Source organism: Stegastes partitus, unplaced genomic scaffold, assembly GCF_000690725.1.
Source record: "Stegastes partitus isolate 25-593 unplaced genomic scaffold, Stegastes_partitus-1.0.2 Scaffold2453, whole genome shotgun sequence".
NCBI lineage: Eukaryota > Metazoa > Chordata > Actinopteri > Pomacentridae > Stegastes > Stegastes partitus.
Window position 1 is genome coordinate 35,075 of NW_007580184.1, and position 13,530 is coordinate 48,604.

Genomic DNA, 13,530 nt, shown 5'->3' on the forward strand with positions numbered 1-13,530 from the left:
GACATTTTCTGCTGCACTGCATAGCTGGATTAAGTCACTTTGCACGTTGTGATGCTACTTACACCCATCTGACATCAAAGATTCATGTTCAGTTTCTATATCCCACATGTTGCTGGCCTCTATCTGCTCAGAGCGACTGACCACAACAGCAGTGAAGGAAGCAGCCACGTGACAAACCTGCCACATATCAGCCATGAGAGGCAGAAACGTGAATGTTCATCTGTGCCTGGAGGCTGAATATTTTCTGTTGTCAGGCTGTCAGCGAACAGCGTTCCGGCATGATATCTCAGGGACGCCTACAGGGCATTTCTTCAGCTTTGACACGAGGTTTGCTTTGATTGGTGGACAAATTGATCAGGATTTGGTGGTCAGATGTCACCGTAACTTCAGAAAACACGTTTTTTTTTGGCCATAATTCAAGAATTTATCTGTGTCAGGCTCTGAAAAATCAATTAGTGCCTCCTCTGACCTCCTCAGAGTCAACTGGTTTTAGTTGTACAATGACTTTAATATATTTAACTGAGTCAAGTTTGTCTTCATGCTATGGATGTATCTTGCAGCTGTTAATTAGAGAAACAGCATTAATGTCTACATGTTTTATAGAACAGTCTAATCTCATAGATGGTTTAATTCAGAGCTTGTTTGAGACTCTTTCAGCTTCTCCTCCGATAGTGTTCAGTTGTGGTTTTGTCAGTTTGTTCTGTTTCCGTCCCCAAATTGTCAACAACGGGGACGATGTCTAATCTTGGCACCATCACTTATCTTTTCTACGGAGCACAAAGTGATGTTGCAGGAAGTATCAGTGTTTTAATTCGATGATCAGATGGTATGTTCTGTTGTAAAACGGTCCTTCCATTGTCTAGAACTGGTTCTGACCAACCACCGTCACACATGCTGATATGAACCTGGAAAGTGTGTTCAGACGGTGACACCTGGATGGATGTAGAACTGATCTGGTGTCAGGTTCTACCAGAACCCAGACATGTTCTTCCTCCTAAATGTCATGTGTCCATCTGCTGTACTGATGAAGTTCTGAGGCTCAGAAATGATGGAAAAAGTCCATTAAAGTGATCAATCTGGACCTTCAAGGACCTGGAAGTCTGAAGATATTCACAGTCTGAAGGTAGAAGTCTGCTGCATTAAATATACTGAAGTTACTGTAGATAAAGAATCTGGTGATTCTGAGGAAGTCAGAGGGGAATTTTTTTTCATATCCAGTTGATTTTATTCGGAACGACCCAAATGCTAACCACAACAAAATTTCCCTCAAACGTCTAACAGGATAAAAAGCGATGACATTTCATATCCAGAAGGTCAGCTTCTCTGTGAAACCATAATGTTCTCCTCTTGTTGTTGAACAGTGTTCCTCTGGAACAGAAGGCCAGAGTGACGCCGGGGGTCAGTCTGGTGCTGAATTCGTGGTTAATCTTTGGTGTTCACCTTGAAGCTGTGCTGATTTGTATTTTTTCAATTTCTTTTTGAGATCTCGTGTGCGGCTGTGATGAAAATACGTGTGAATGTGAGTCCATGTTTTAGGATTTTGCAACCTCTTTGCAGCAGCATCTGTATTTGAATCTCCAAACACGTCTAAGTCTTCATTCACTTCTTATGGTACGAGTCTGAACAACTTGAATGTAAACTGCAGCGCGACTGTCGTACAACCACAAAGCTGCAGCTCTAGTTTGCATTGAGAAATTCTCCAAAGTGTAGTGCTGCAGATACGAACCACTTTGCATTTATATGTTCATTATGAAATCACAGTCTGGTAATGAGCTGGTTGCTCAATAACGAGATAATGAAGGAGGGATTGCACAGCGACAGACTGAACAGTGCTGCCAGCTTTGCCTTCAGCTAAGACCGCAGGACGACACACCCACAGTGGATGTATACTCATTTGTTTGCTGTTTTTCATTTGCTTTTTTCACTTCTCTGTTCAACTCATAGTTAAAGGAAGAAGCTCACAAGAAAGTGAGTCATGTTGCACCTCCCGAAGCGCTGCTGTCAGCAGGATATTAACAGGACTGTTGCATCACGAAACCGAATTGTTGTGTTTGTTTTATCCGCAAACAAAGACAGATCTGACAGTCAGACTGAATTCGAAGGGAACAGTGGAGTATTTGTGGCGACAGAACGTGCATATCTTTAACTGTGGGCTGTTTGCTTGAATAGAATCAGTGGCTGATTATATAATGTCATTTTCAGTTTGTAAAATTCAAATCCCCATGTTCAACGAACAACACAGCTCATGTCAGACTCTCCAGTTAAAGCAGCCAAGTCCCGAAATTATCAAGTTGACATGTTAGAAGTTGCTGGAATAAAATGGGAAAAAAATATTAACACAATATCAGAAAATACAAATATTTAAAAAATATATTAATAATGTATATAAACATATTTCTATAATGTCTAAAAAATATTAATAAAATGTTGGAAAATATTACATAAATGTTAAAAATATATATGTATATTACAGTTCCTATAATATAAATCATTTTTCCAAAAAATAATGTCAAAATGTCTGAAAATATTGACATTTCTGAAAATAAAAATAAAATGTAAAAAAAAAACACATTAATGTCAGGAAGTCTCAATAGTATATCTAAAAAAATATTATTAAAATGTCCACAAATGTCAATAAAATACCAAAAATATATTAAATACTTCAAAGTGGTAATAACTGTTTTGAAAAATATTTAGGAATGTCTGTTATGTATTTTTAAATCTAACAAAATGTCCCAAAAATCAATAAAATGCCCCAAAAATACATTGTTTTGTCCCAACGTATGAATAAAATGCCCCAAAAATACATTGCATTGTCCCAACGTATGAATAAAATGTCAGAAAGTATCATTGAAATGTCCCAAAGAAAAACATTCATTGTAAAATGGCAAATGTTGGAGCTGCAGTGCTGTTTTCTGGCAGTAATCAAGGAAGAAGAGGAGAGAAGCCTGAATAATTCACATTATTTATACAGTGAAAATATGAATATTTATCTGATAACTCTGCACCACTTTTTTGCATCACATCAGACAAATGATATCCCAGTCGTGTACAGCCACATCCTCCTGATATGAATAACGGTAGACGATTAACAGTCGTCTCTCTCCGCAGCGTGACGTCGGAGCAGCTGAGCCCTGCGGCGGCCATGTTGGATCTGTTTCTCAGCGTGCTGGTGTTGACCCGTCTCCACCCGTCGCCTCACAGCACCTCCATGCCAACCTAACTCCTCCTCCTCCTCCTCCTCCTCCTCCTCCTCTCTTCCTGCATCTTTCTTCCACCACCTGGCCGGGAGAAAGGTAAACATGGGCTGGTTCTTCAGTAAATCCACAGCAGATTCAGGGTAGATAGAAAAGTGTTGTTGTTAAAGTGGAGTTTAGGTCAGATGGTCATTAATAATGAATGTGCTGCTGCTGTGATTGGCTCTCGTTAAGTGATTTTAAACTTTGATGATGTACTTTTTTTGGGATGCCTGTAGAAGAACTCATTTAAATCCAGTTTAACATCTTCTTAAGTTTACTTTGAGTGACTAAAAACTCCACAGTGCACATTTAAAATTCAATATATGATCCTATGTCTTCAATAAACCTTTATGATGTTTCCAATGGATAAAATAATGACTGTACAGATTATTTTGCACTATATCATTTACTAACCATCTGAAGCCGGAGCAGTTTTTGGCCATGTTTTCTGCTTCTGTCGTCACATTGTTCCTCACTGTGATTCATTTGTCACTGCAACTTAAAGTCCTGCATCTCTATGGAATCAGAGCAACCAAAGTAAAAAAATATCCTAAAGTTAAAAAAAAAAAAAGAAATAAGAGAGAGAAGATGATAATTGAATTTCTGTCATTATTTATTTTTCCAAATTGAAAAAAAACCCCTTATATATCAACATGTACACCTTTTTTTCCAAGTCCCTCAAGGTGAAACTCCAAAAACTGACCAAACAAATGGAGGCTCCACATATATACATGTTTCTCTATTTACATTTTTAATTTCTTCCAATAGTTGTCTCCTCTTCGTGACCACTGCCCACAGTTCACCTGAAGAGTTCCTAAATTTCCGTCACGTGACTCTAGGTTGCAGCCGAGTCACTGACGGATTCATGGTTTTGCTGAAGAGGACAGAATTTTTTAGTTTTTTACAGAATCTAAAGTCGAACAGGCTATTTTTTGGGGGCTAAATTTGGTGAATAACAAATGTAGAATGAAGTGATTTTGATTTAAGTGCACCAAGGAATTCAGGATATATTGCTTTTTAACTCAATACGGTTTATTTCTGGCAAATTTTTAAATGAAACATGCAGAATAAATTGATTTCGATGAGCTATCACAGTTTCAAGGTCACATTTGGTGATTTTTTCCCGAAGAATCTGCACAACACACGGGGTTAGTTTAATGACCGTCAGAAAATTTACATTTTTTTACATTTTCTGACTAATGAATGGTGTAAATTCTGTGATTATTGTAATGATCACGTCTTTTACACCTGCTGGCTGGTTTTGCAGCTCTTACACGTTTCCTGAAAATCCAGTTTTAGTTTGTGAGTTTGCACTGACTGTGGTTTGAGCTGCAGTGATGTGATGGTTCTCTGCCCTCCAGGTCCTTGGTCCTTGTGGAAAATGTCCTATGCACACCACAAGCTGCTCACCTGGAGCTTACCTCACCTCCTCCTCCTGCCGCTGACCTACCTCTGGCTCTTGGCTCCTCCCACAGGTAAAACAAACCGCAGACGGGTAAAGAAACACATCTGACGGGGCTCGTCTCCTCAGCAGATCCACACACCTTTGATTACTCAGGGAGGGTCTGCATCCTGCTCAGAGTCGTGCTGTGACACTCGGACGGTTTCAGTTTGGTGGTGGGTGTTTGCTGCCGCTCTGACAGAGACGCCCGTTGGCTCCCTGCTGTGTGTTCTTTCTGATGCCAGTCTGCTCAGTGGGTTACAGTATGAAAGAGGACAATAGGGGCTCTGTGAGGACACACTGTGTTGAGTGGTGGGGGTACGAAGAACAGTGGACGTGGGCTGGGGTGACCAAACAGAGGCCTAATGGAGGCTCCTTTCTCAAACAAACTTATACTGCTTTTGTGTGCTTTTTCCTGCGTTGTGAGACCGGTGTTTTTCCAGACTAGAGTTACGCTGACGGACCATAAAGTCGCTCCTGGCTCTCGCGTTGCCATGGCAGCAGCAGTTTCGGGTGTAGCGCTGTCTGAGACGGTCTGATGAACAGCGTTTCTGTTGTTTTTCTTTCGCTGCCACCATCGTGTCCATCAGCAGGTCACGATCTGTGGTGACCGAGCAGCTGCGTGTTGGCTGATAAATATTTAAGATGCCCTGATGCATGTTTACAGAACAGCAGGAACAAAAGTAGGAATAAAAATATATATACGCTGATATGAAAACTTTATTGGACACAACATGATGTACAAACAGATGCTTCATCTAGAAACGGTGTCATCGCATAGTTTGTTGAGCAGCTCTGACTCCATCAGCGTCTGCAGCACATGCAGCAGAGTACAGCTGAGCAGGCAGTGGTGCGGAGTCGTGTCCTCACAGTGAGATGCTAACTGGTTTGTGAAATACAACGTAGGGAAATTAATAAACGATGACCCCATCATCATAAATTGATATTGGAATTTTTTACTCCCTAAAAATCTGTATTTGATTAGATCCAACTTATTATCACTGAGACAACAAAATACAGTTTAGTCGTCATTTTTATTCCAGTTGTATTTTTTCTTTAATTGGATATGGCATTTTTAGCGCTTTAGTTATTTTATCTGTTGTTGTTGTTGTTGTAGTATGGATTTATTTGGTCAATCGTTTAACTGTAATTCTCCACTCTTGCTGATATTCTGGTCTTTTTCCCTTCTGTTTGGACTGACTGGTCTTCTGTTGTTCTATAGTCTTACCGAGTATCCTTCATCATCCTTCTTCTTCTTCTTTGTCGTCTTCGTCTTCTTTGTCGTCTTCATCTTCTTCTTTGTCTTCTTCGTCTTCTTCTGCTTCGTCTTCATCTTCATCTTTGTCTTCTTCTTCTTCTTTGTCATCTTCTTCTTCTTCTTCATCATCTTTGTCTTCTTCTTCTTCTTCTTCTTTGTCTTCTTTGTCTTCTTCTTCTTTGTCGTCTTCTTCTTCTTCTTCTTCATCATCATCTTTGTCTTCTTTTTCTTCTTCTTCTTTGTCTTCTTCTTCTTATGTATACTATGAGTATATACAGTATGTTACGGTATGAACAGAGTGGCATCAACTCACAGAATATCTAAATAGAATAATCTCTAAATAACAGTATAAAGTTATATAAATGTACATGTAAAGGTATAAAAGGGGTAAATGTCGGTATGAACAGTGTGAGATAAATACAGAATGTACATAGTCTGAACAGTCTTGTTCAGGCTCTAATTACAGTTTGAATTCTTTACATTATTTTGAACTTAAACCCTGTAGTTGCAGGTATTTCAGCGAGAGTCCTTCGGTGCTTTTACATTCTGTAATCTCCTCTCTAAATGATGTTTTCATTGCTGCTCCTGCGTGGGATTCAGATTGTCTACCTGCTCACAGGGGATTCATCAGAAAAGATGCAGCATGTAATTAAACATTCAGCATCACTGACATCAGCTTAATCCATCCGACAGCTGTATCGGAGCCAAAGGAAGAGACTGTTGAGGCAAACGGAAGACTTCCTTGTAGCTAAACACAGGTGCATTGTGTTAGCGGCTGGCTGACGCCGTTCATCAGGGCTGCGATGTGGGCATTTTAGGCATTTTTGAAAGCCAGATCAGTTTTCAGTGTTGCAGAAAGTGTGAGAACAAGGAGAACCGGTTACAGTCAGAAAGGTGACTTCTGTTCCGTCTGTTTGGAAAAGGACAATAATTGAGTCAGTTTCTTAAAACAGGGTGGGTTTGTTGAACACATGCTCCTGTTTTGTATTTCTAACGAAGCAGAAGCAGAAACCACAGCTGGACAACTAATCCGTTTAAAATAGAAACCTTCATTTGGAACGTAGCAGTTAGCAAATCACAAAGACTGCAATGTAGGATGTACATCATGCAACACATCTGAGCCAGGGTTTATTTATTTTAATTCTTATTACTGTATTTAACTTGGTTGCAGAAGCTGCTCCAGAACCTGTTCCTGTGTCAGAGCTTTTTATTCCCTTATTCAAATTATTAGTTTTTAAAATCACAGCTGTATTTAATTAACTTAACACAGTCAAGCTGTTGGGCCGTTTTTGCCGTTTAAAATGTAATAAATGCATATTTGAATTGATTTGTAAATAAGATAATCTTTTATTAATCCCACAGCGGGAAAATTTGCAATTTCACTGCAGCAAATGTGAGAGGAATAAAATGTAGGAATATCAATAAAAAATAAACAAGACATACACAGTAGTAATACGTCTAATATCTATATAGCAATACCAATAAAAGGTACGTACAGCTACTGCATTGATGGTGTCTCATGTGTGATAATGGTCCACCACATATTTTACATTTATCACAGCATGAATATTTAACTGAAGCTTTAAAGAATTATATCGGCAATTAGATTTTTTTTTTCTCCAAATCATTCAGCAGAGACGACTCAAGATCAACCACAACTAAAATCTGATGAATTATAGCTTTGAAGAGAATAAATGCTAGTTGTCTAGTAAAGACTTGTACCCAGAGATCACTGAGCCGAATATAGTAACGAGTCCTTCATTTATTAGTAAAGTCTTTAATAATGCAGCGGTTCAAAGTGAGCTGCTTAGAATTTAACAGGTGATCACGAGCTTCGTTGGGATGTAACGGTGAGCCGTGGGTTTGATCCGCTGCCTTGAATAAACCTTTCGAGACTAAAATAAATCCGGTGCAGCTGCAGTTTTCTTGATTCAGCGACTCAGCTGATCTGCTTTGTCTTCCAGTTTATTCTCACATCGTCTGCGTTCGTTAAAGTGCCGGTGAAATTTTACCTCCCGTTTCCCTCTTTGCAGTCTGTGTCCTTTCACCGTCTGTGCTTTTTTTATTGTAAGCGGCTGCACAATAAACTGGATTGACCTGAACTCATTTGGCTCCACGAAAGGTTGAATTAAAGTAGTTTTAGGACCCAGATTAGTGTTTCTGTGGATGAACACACACCAACTGTACCGGCTCACTGCGGTGCTGATACGAGTGCGATACGGCTCGGAGGGTGGAGTTCTGTGTGTTCTGCTCACTGTGCTTTGGGTTTTAATCAGCGTCTTGTTTTGTCAGGGAAAAGCCTGACTTCCTCTGTCGGCTGCTGACTTGGCCGGCTGCTCCGACCGCGGCTGCCCGTCGGCTTTTCTGAGAAACGTTCAGTCAGAGTTTAATCTGTGAAACGTCTCTCCGGTTGGCACCGGGATTCGCTGTGGGTTTCATTTCGGCCCCTTTTGGCTCCGACAATGCCGAGAGGACCCAACAATGCCCTGATTGATATAAACAAGTGAAATCCTGAAAAGACTGAGAAGCACTGTGACGGACCCGAAATGTCGCCTTTGATAAACGGTTGTGATCAAACTAGATGCTCGGGGGGCCAGTGACACACAAAAATCATGCAAGAACAGGAAATACAAAACATTAAACTGCCTCTTCTGACATATATTTGTTCATCACTGATTGACTGAACTGACTGCAGCTGTGTCTTTTGAAAAGTCTCAATACTGCTGCAACCTATTAGTAGAGAAGTAAACACTACACAGTAAGTAAATCAAATATCCTGTAAGGTGCAGCATTTAGACAGCAAACTGTGGACAGCTGACGGTGGATCGGTTTGTGTTTGTTATAAAGAGCTGCTGTGGTTTTCTGGCTGACGTTCAGTCAACGGGGAACTTGGTAACGGAGCTCCACGACTTTCAGAATGAGTTTAAAACCTGATGACAGAGTTTGGTCACATATCTGCTGCTATAAATACACCTGTGGAGTTTGTTATCGCTGTGGCCCGGTCTGAGGTGCTCGTAACAGGCTGATTAAAAGTCACGAGTTTGGACTGCAGCAGCTTTTATTCCTGCACCTCTGATGTTTACGTCCAAGAAGAGTTCGACGTACAACCAGCTACACAAACCCGATGTTGAGCCAAAACCAGCTGCTCTTATCTGGGTCAGACTTTTATCATAACTTTGTGTCAGAGCTATAAAGAGGAGATTATTTCTTTATTACTGACATATCTCCCAGTTTATATTCATCTTGTATACATCTACAGCTGCCTTTTTCCAATAAGGAAATGATCCTCATGTCTCTGCATTATTCTACCGGCCCTGTGTCCTACAGGATAACCTATCCAGTTCTGTTTACTGGTTAAAATAGCTTTAAAGAACAAATTCAACTCCTATAATATGGTTTTCCACTTTTAAAAATGTGATTGCAGCCCCTACATTGTGGCTGGAATGTTATCAATGCTCTAGATTTGATTCATAAGGGGTCGATTATATCCTGCAGGATAATTACAATAGAGATCATTTCTTTTATGTACAAACCTTCCCATAAATCATGTAAACAACAGTCCGATTTCTAAATATTAACAAGGATTATTCACATACAGTCCAAACATCAGGCGTTCTGTGTTTTTTGGTTGCAGTTATTCAGTTACAGAAAGTTTCTCAACCTTTGCTAGTTTGGTGTTTTTTGCACATGATGACTGTTTGACCCAGATTAAAGCAGCTGCACGTATATAAACCAGGTGATAAAAAAAAAAAAACAACTAACAAGCAGCAACAAGCAGCAGTTTTTGGCAGAAGATCCCTTCTTGTCACGACACCAGCACAGCTTTGGTCCAATCCGTCTGCCTTCGTTCATCTGTAGTTAACTGAGAAACCCAAGAGCAGAATTTAATGACGGTGGAGGATCTTGAAGTTCTGGCTGGTCTGAGTCCACCAGAACCACGAGGCTGCACTGAACTAATAACATGTGGTTCTTTGTTGAAGTAGGTCAGGGGGAAACCCAGAGAGTCATGTTCTGCACATACGGCAGCTGCATCCACTCAGTACATGTGTGCAAAACCCAAAGGCTCATATCAAAGATTATTGGTACGTGTCCTGTTAGGGCCCGACTAGATGCTTCACTAAACTCTTTCTAGAAATATAGAAACCGATTCATGACCTTCTACTGTGTTCTCATTTTCTTTATTCTTTGTGGACCGTCTTCCCTCCTCTTCTGTGAACTATAACCTCGTTGGAAATGGATTCGTAATGGACTCACTGCTTTCCTTCGGTCCAGGTGTGTCAGCGGATCTCTGCCGGGTCACTGGTGGGGTTCTGGGGATCCACTGGAGCAGTGTCATCAGCCTGGGCTGGTACCCTCTGGCGGACGGGCGGGCCGGCGCCACCTGCTGGGAGTCGTGCTGCATGGAGCCCAAGTGTAACGCCGTGTGGAGCCTCGGGGGGCGCTGCGTTCTGCTGAGCTGCTCTCGGAGGAGGGGCTGCGCCATCTCCTCGCTGCCCCAGCCCCACGAGGAGTCGCTGGGCCTCCTGCAGCTCCTTGCCAAGGTACGGTGAAGAAAACACTGTCCAACAAATCTGCATCTGGGCTTTATGTAAAGTACCCACAACATACTTTCTTTGGTTAGTGCAGTCGTCGATTTTGGTTTTGCCAAAAGATGAAAATTAAGCTTGGGCCCAATCTCTGTCTCTGTTGACTTTTTTTTTCTGTGGATAATTCTTATGTTTAGAAGTCATAAGCAGACCCTCTAAACTCCAAGCAGCAGTTTCTGGGCCTTTTTTGCTCCTGTCTCATTTTTCCTCACTGTAAACGGTCTACACTTATAAAGCGCTTTTCTACCTTAACGGCACACAAAGCGCTTTACAATGTGTTCCTCATTCACCCATTCACACACATTCATACACCAACAGCGACAGAGCTGCTATGCAAGGTGCTGGCCTTGGCATTGGGTTCGAGTTCAGTGTCTTGCCCAAGCACCAAGGACTGTGGAGGGGCCGGGGATCGAACCACCAACCTTACAATCAGCTGCTCTACCAGCTGAGCCCTCAGTGGCTCCTTTTTCACTGCAATATAAAGTCCTGCAGCTCTATGAAACAGAAGAACCACGAAGAAGGAGAGAGAACTCAGAAATGTCTCCTGTGCAGAATGACACAGAATGACAGAAAACATGAAAAAAGAAAATGAACTAACAGGAGAAACAGCTAGTTTAGCTTAGAGTAAAGACTGGAAACAGCTGGGTTACAGCTGGATCCAACATGGCGGGGGTGCTCCTGCAGGCTGAACTTTTCCTGTTCTCGCAGATGCACTGGAGCATTGGAAATTTGTAATTTTGGAATCAACATGTGCAACATTTTTCTAAGTGAACATAGATGTGACCAATACTGGGGGAGATGGTGATTCTACATGGCAGAGATATTTTACTCATTATATTGTTAATTGGCCTTCATTCCCTCTCTGCACTGTGTGAACACTGCCTGCAGTTCAACTGAAAAGTCGCTGCATTAACACACGACTGCTGCCGAGTGACTGACGGCTTAAACTTTGGGACAAGACGTTCAGATTTTTTTGTCTTTTACAGAATTTGATGAGGGCAAAATGTTCATTTTGTTCAGACTTGCATAGTAAAGTGATTCTGATGAAATAAAAGGATTTTAAGCTTTGATTTGTTGAGCTTCACAGACGAGCAGTTTCCAGCTCTGATAAATTGTCTGACTTTGTCAGTCTTTTACGACTGATGCCTTTCAGACCTTCTGCCGGGCTTTGGGCTTCAGAGGATGAAGTCACATTTTTATGTTGCACAGAAATGATCCCAAATGCAGCGAATGCTTCTAATCGAATCTACAAATCTTTGTTTCTACCTGTCAGGGTCCCGTCAGAGTGCGGCGTAGAAAACCTCGTCACACAACACACAGTGGAAGCCAAAAAACACACACAGGACAGATTACCAGCACGGTGAGTTGGTGGGAAATTACTGGTTGCTTTTGAAAGTTTCTGTTGATCATGGCGTCGATTTGTTCTGCTCACAGGCTACAGCACTGCAACCCAAATACAGCAGAGTTGTCTTTCACTTTCTGTTGTTCTGTCTTGAATAATTTCCTCCTTCTTTGTTGCGATCACACTGATTAATGGATAAGATAGGGCGGGGGTTGACTTGGAGGATGTGAAAATCCATTTCCACAGTATTATCTGGCTCCTTTGAGGTTTTCCAAACTCTCCAGATCTGCTCTTTGTTTGAGTTTCTGATATTTTATAAAAACCCTGCACGTTTTTAATGGCACCCACAGGAAAGCTCCAAACTGGGAACATCTCACCCGACTCCATCAGCATCCAGCACCATCACACTTGTCCAAATATCCCAAAAGAACCACAGCCAGACAGCCAACGGGAGCTCCGACGCCGTTCCTGCTTCATTGCCGCAGAACTCGACGGTGGACGACACCATCGATGCTGCAGCGTCTTCCAACAGCACCGACGGCGGCGGCGGCTCACCGACGGCGGCCGCCAACACCGTAACCACAGCTCCGACTCAGAGCGGTGAGTGACGGATCATCTGCTGCCCTGACAGCCAGCACCTATTTCCAGCTCGACCACTAATACGTCTCCATGTATTAATTATGAGCTAATGCATAATGTAACAGTGCCGTACTGGTGCCGCGTTGGAGCAAAGACTTTCAGGGCTTTTCTCCACTGAATTTAGTCAAAACTCATCATTTTTCTGTCCTTCACTGTTCCCGCTGTGTTTCTGCTCCAGCGCTGCCGTTGTCCAAATCACGCAGGTGTACTTTGGCAGCACATTTTATGGCAGACTGCTCAGATGCTATTTTTCCCAGAGGAAAGCAACATGTGCTGTGAAACCAAATTAGTGTAAGCAATAGGAATGTGCTGAGACACGCTGGTCTTCTGCAAACAGGAATAACTCGACTGATCGGTGCGCCTTCCCCGAAGAACAATATCTGTTTATTAACTGACAAATGGCAACAGACTCAGCGGCGTGACTCATCGCAGCCGGAATCGTTTCAGTTTCTTTAACGGAAAGCAGATTCACCAGAAGAAAGAGCCGAGCCGTTTTAAATGAGGACTCAGAAGTGGTGCGATGGTCAGTGGTAGTATCATAAACGTCTGTGATTCCTCAAAGGGAAAATCAAAGCTTGCACAATAACACAGTCTGATTCAAAGTTAAACCATTTTACACGTCTGTTTTCTTCAATTAGTCCATTAGTTGATGAAAAGGTTGATTGTTTCATCAAACGATTGCTGTCAAAAAAGAGTTTTTATCCAGCTGATCACTGTCTGGAACTTGTAGTTGGTAAAAATCATCAATCATTTTAAAATGTTTTCATTTTTATTGTATTATTTTTTTTAAACATTTTATAAATACGTGAGAGACATTATTATTTTACTACTATTTTCAATGTTTTACTGAATTATTTGTAGGTTTTTTTACACATATTTTCAGATGTTTTCTAAAGAGGTCACAGACATTTTCTCAATATTTTATGGACATTTCATGAAATCAGTTTGCTGGACATTTTCCTAAAATGTTTTACTAATATTTAATTGCTTTTTACTGAATTCTCTGATATTTTGACGTATTTTCA

General features: G+C 41.3%; 1 protein-coding gene across 1 annotated transcript in view; it reads left to right on the forward strand.

The window, feature by feature from the left end:
- Nucleotides 1-12,466, forward strand: part of LOC103375056 (uncharacterized) — a gene marked incomplete at its 3' end in the record, with an annotated part of 18,654 nt that extends 6,188 nt beyond the window's left edge. Inside the window, exons 3-7 of the mRNA XM_008305247.1 lie at nucleotides 3,112-3,296; nucleotides 4,601-4,714; nucleotides 10,211-10,479; nucleotides 11,798-11,884; nucleotides 12,217-12,466. Of these exons, the coding sequence (XP_008303469.1) occupies nucleotides 4,621-4,714; nucleotides 10,211-10,479; nucleotides 11,798-11,884; nucleotides 12,217-12,466 (700 nt within the window). The remainder of the gene's footprint in view (nucleotides 1-3,111; nucleotides 3,297-4,600; nucleotides 4,715-10,210; nucleotides 10,480-11,797; nucleotides 11,885-12,216) is intronic.
- Nucleotides 12,467-13,530: the final 1,064 nt, after the last annotated feature.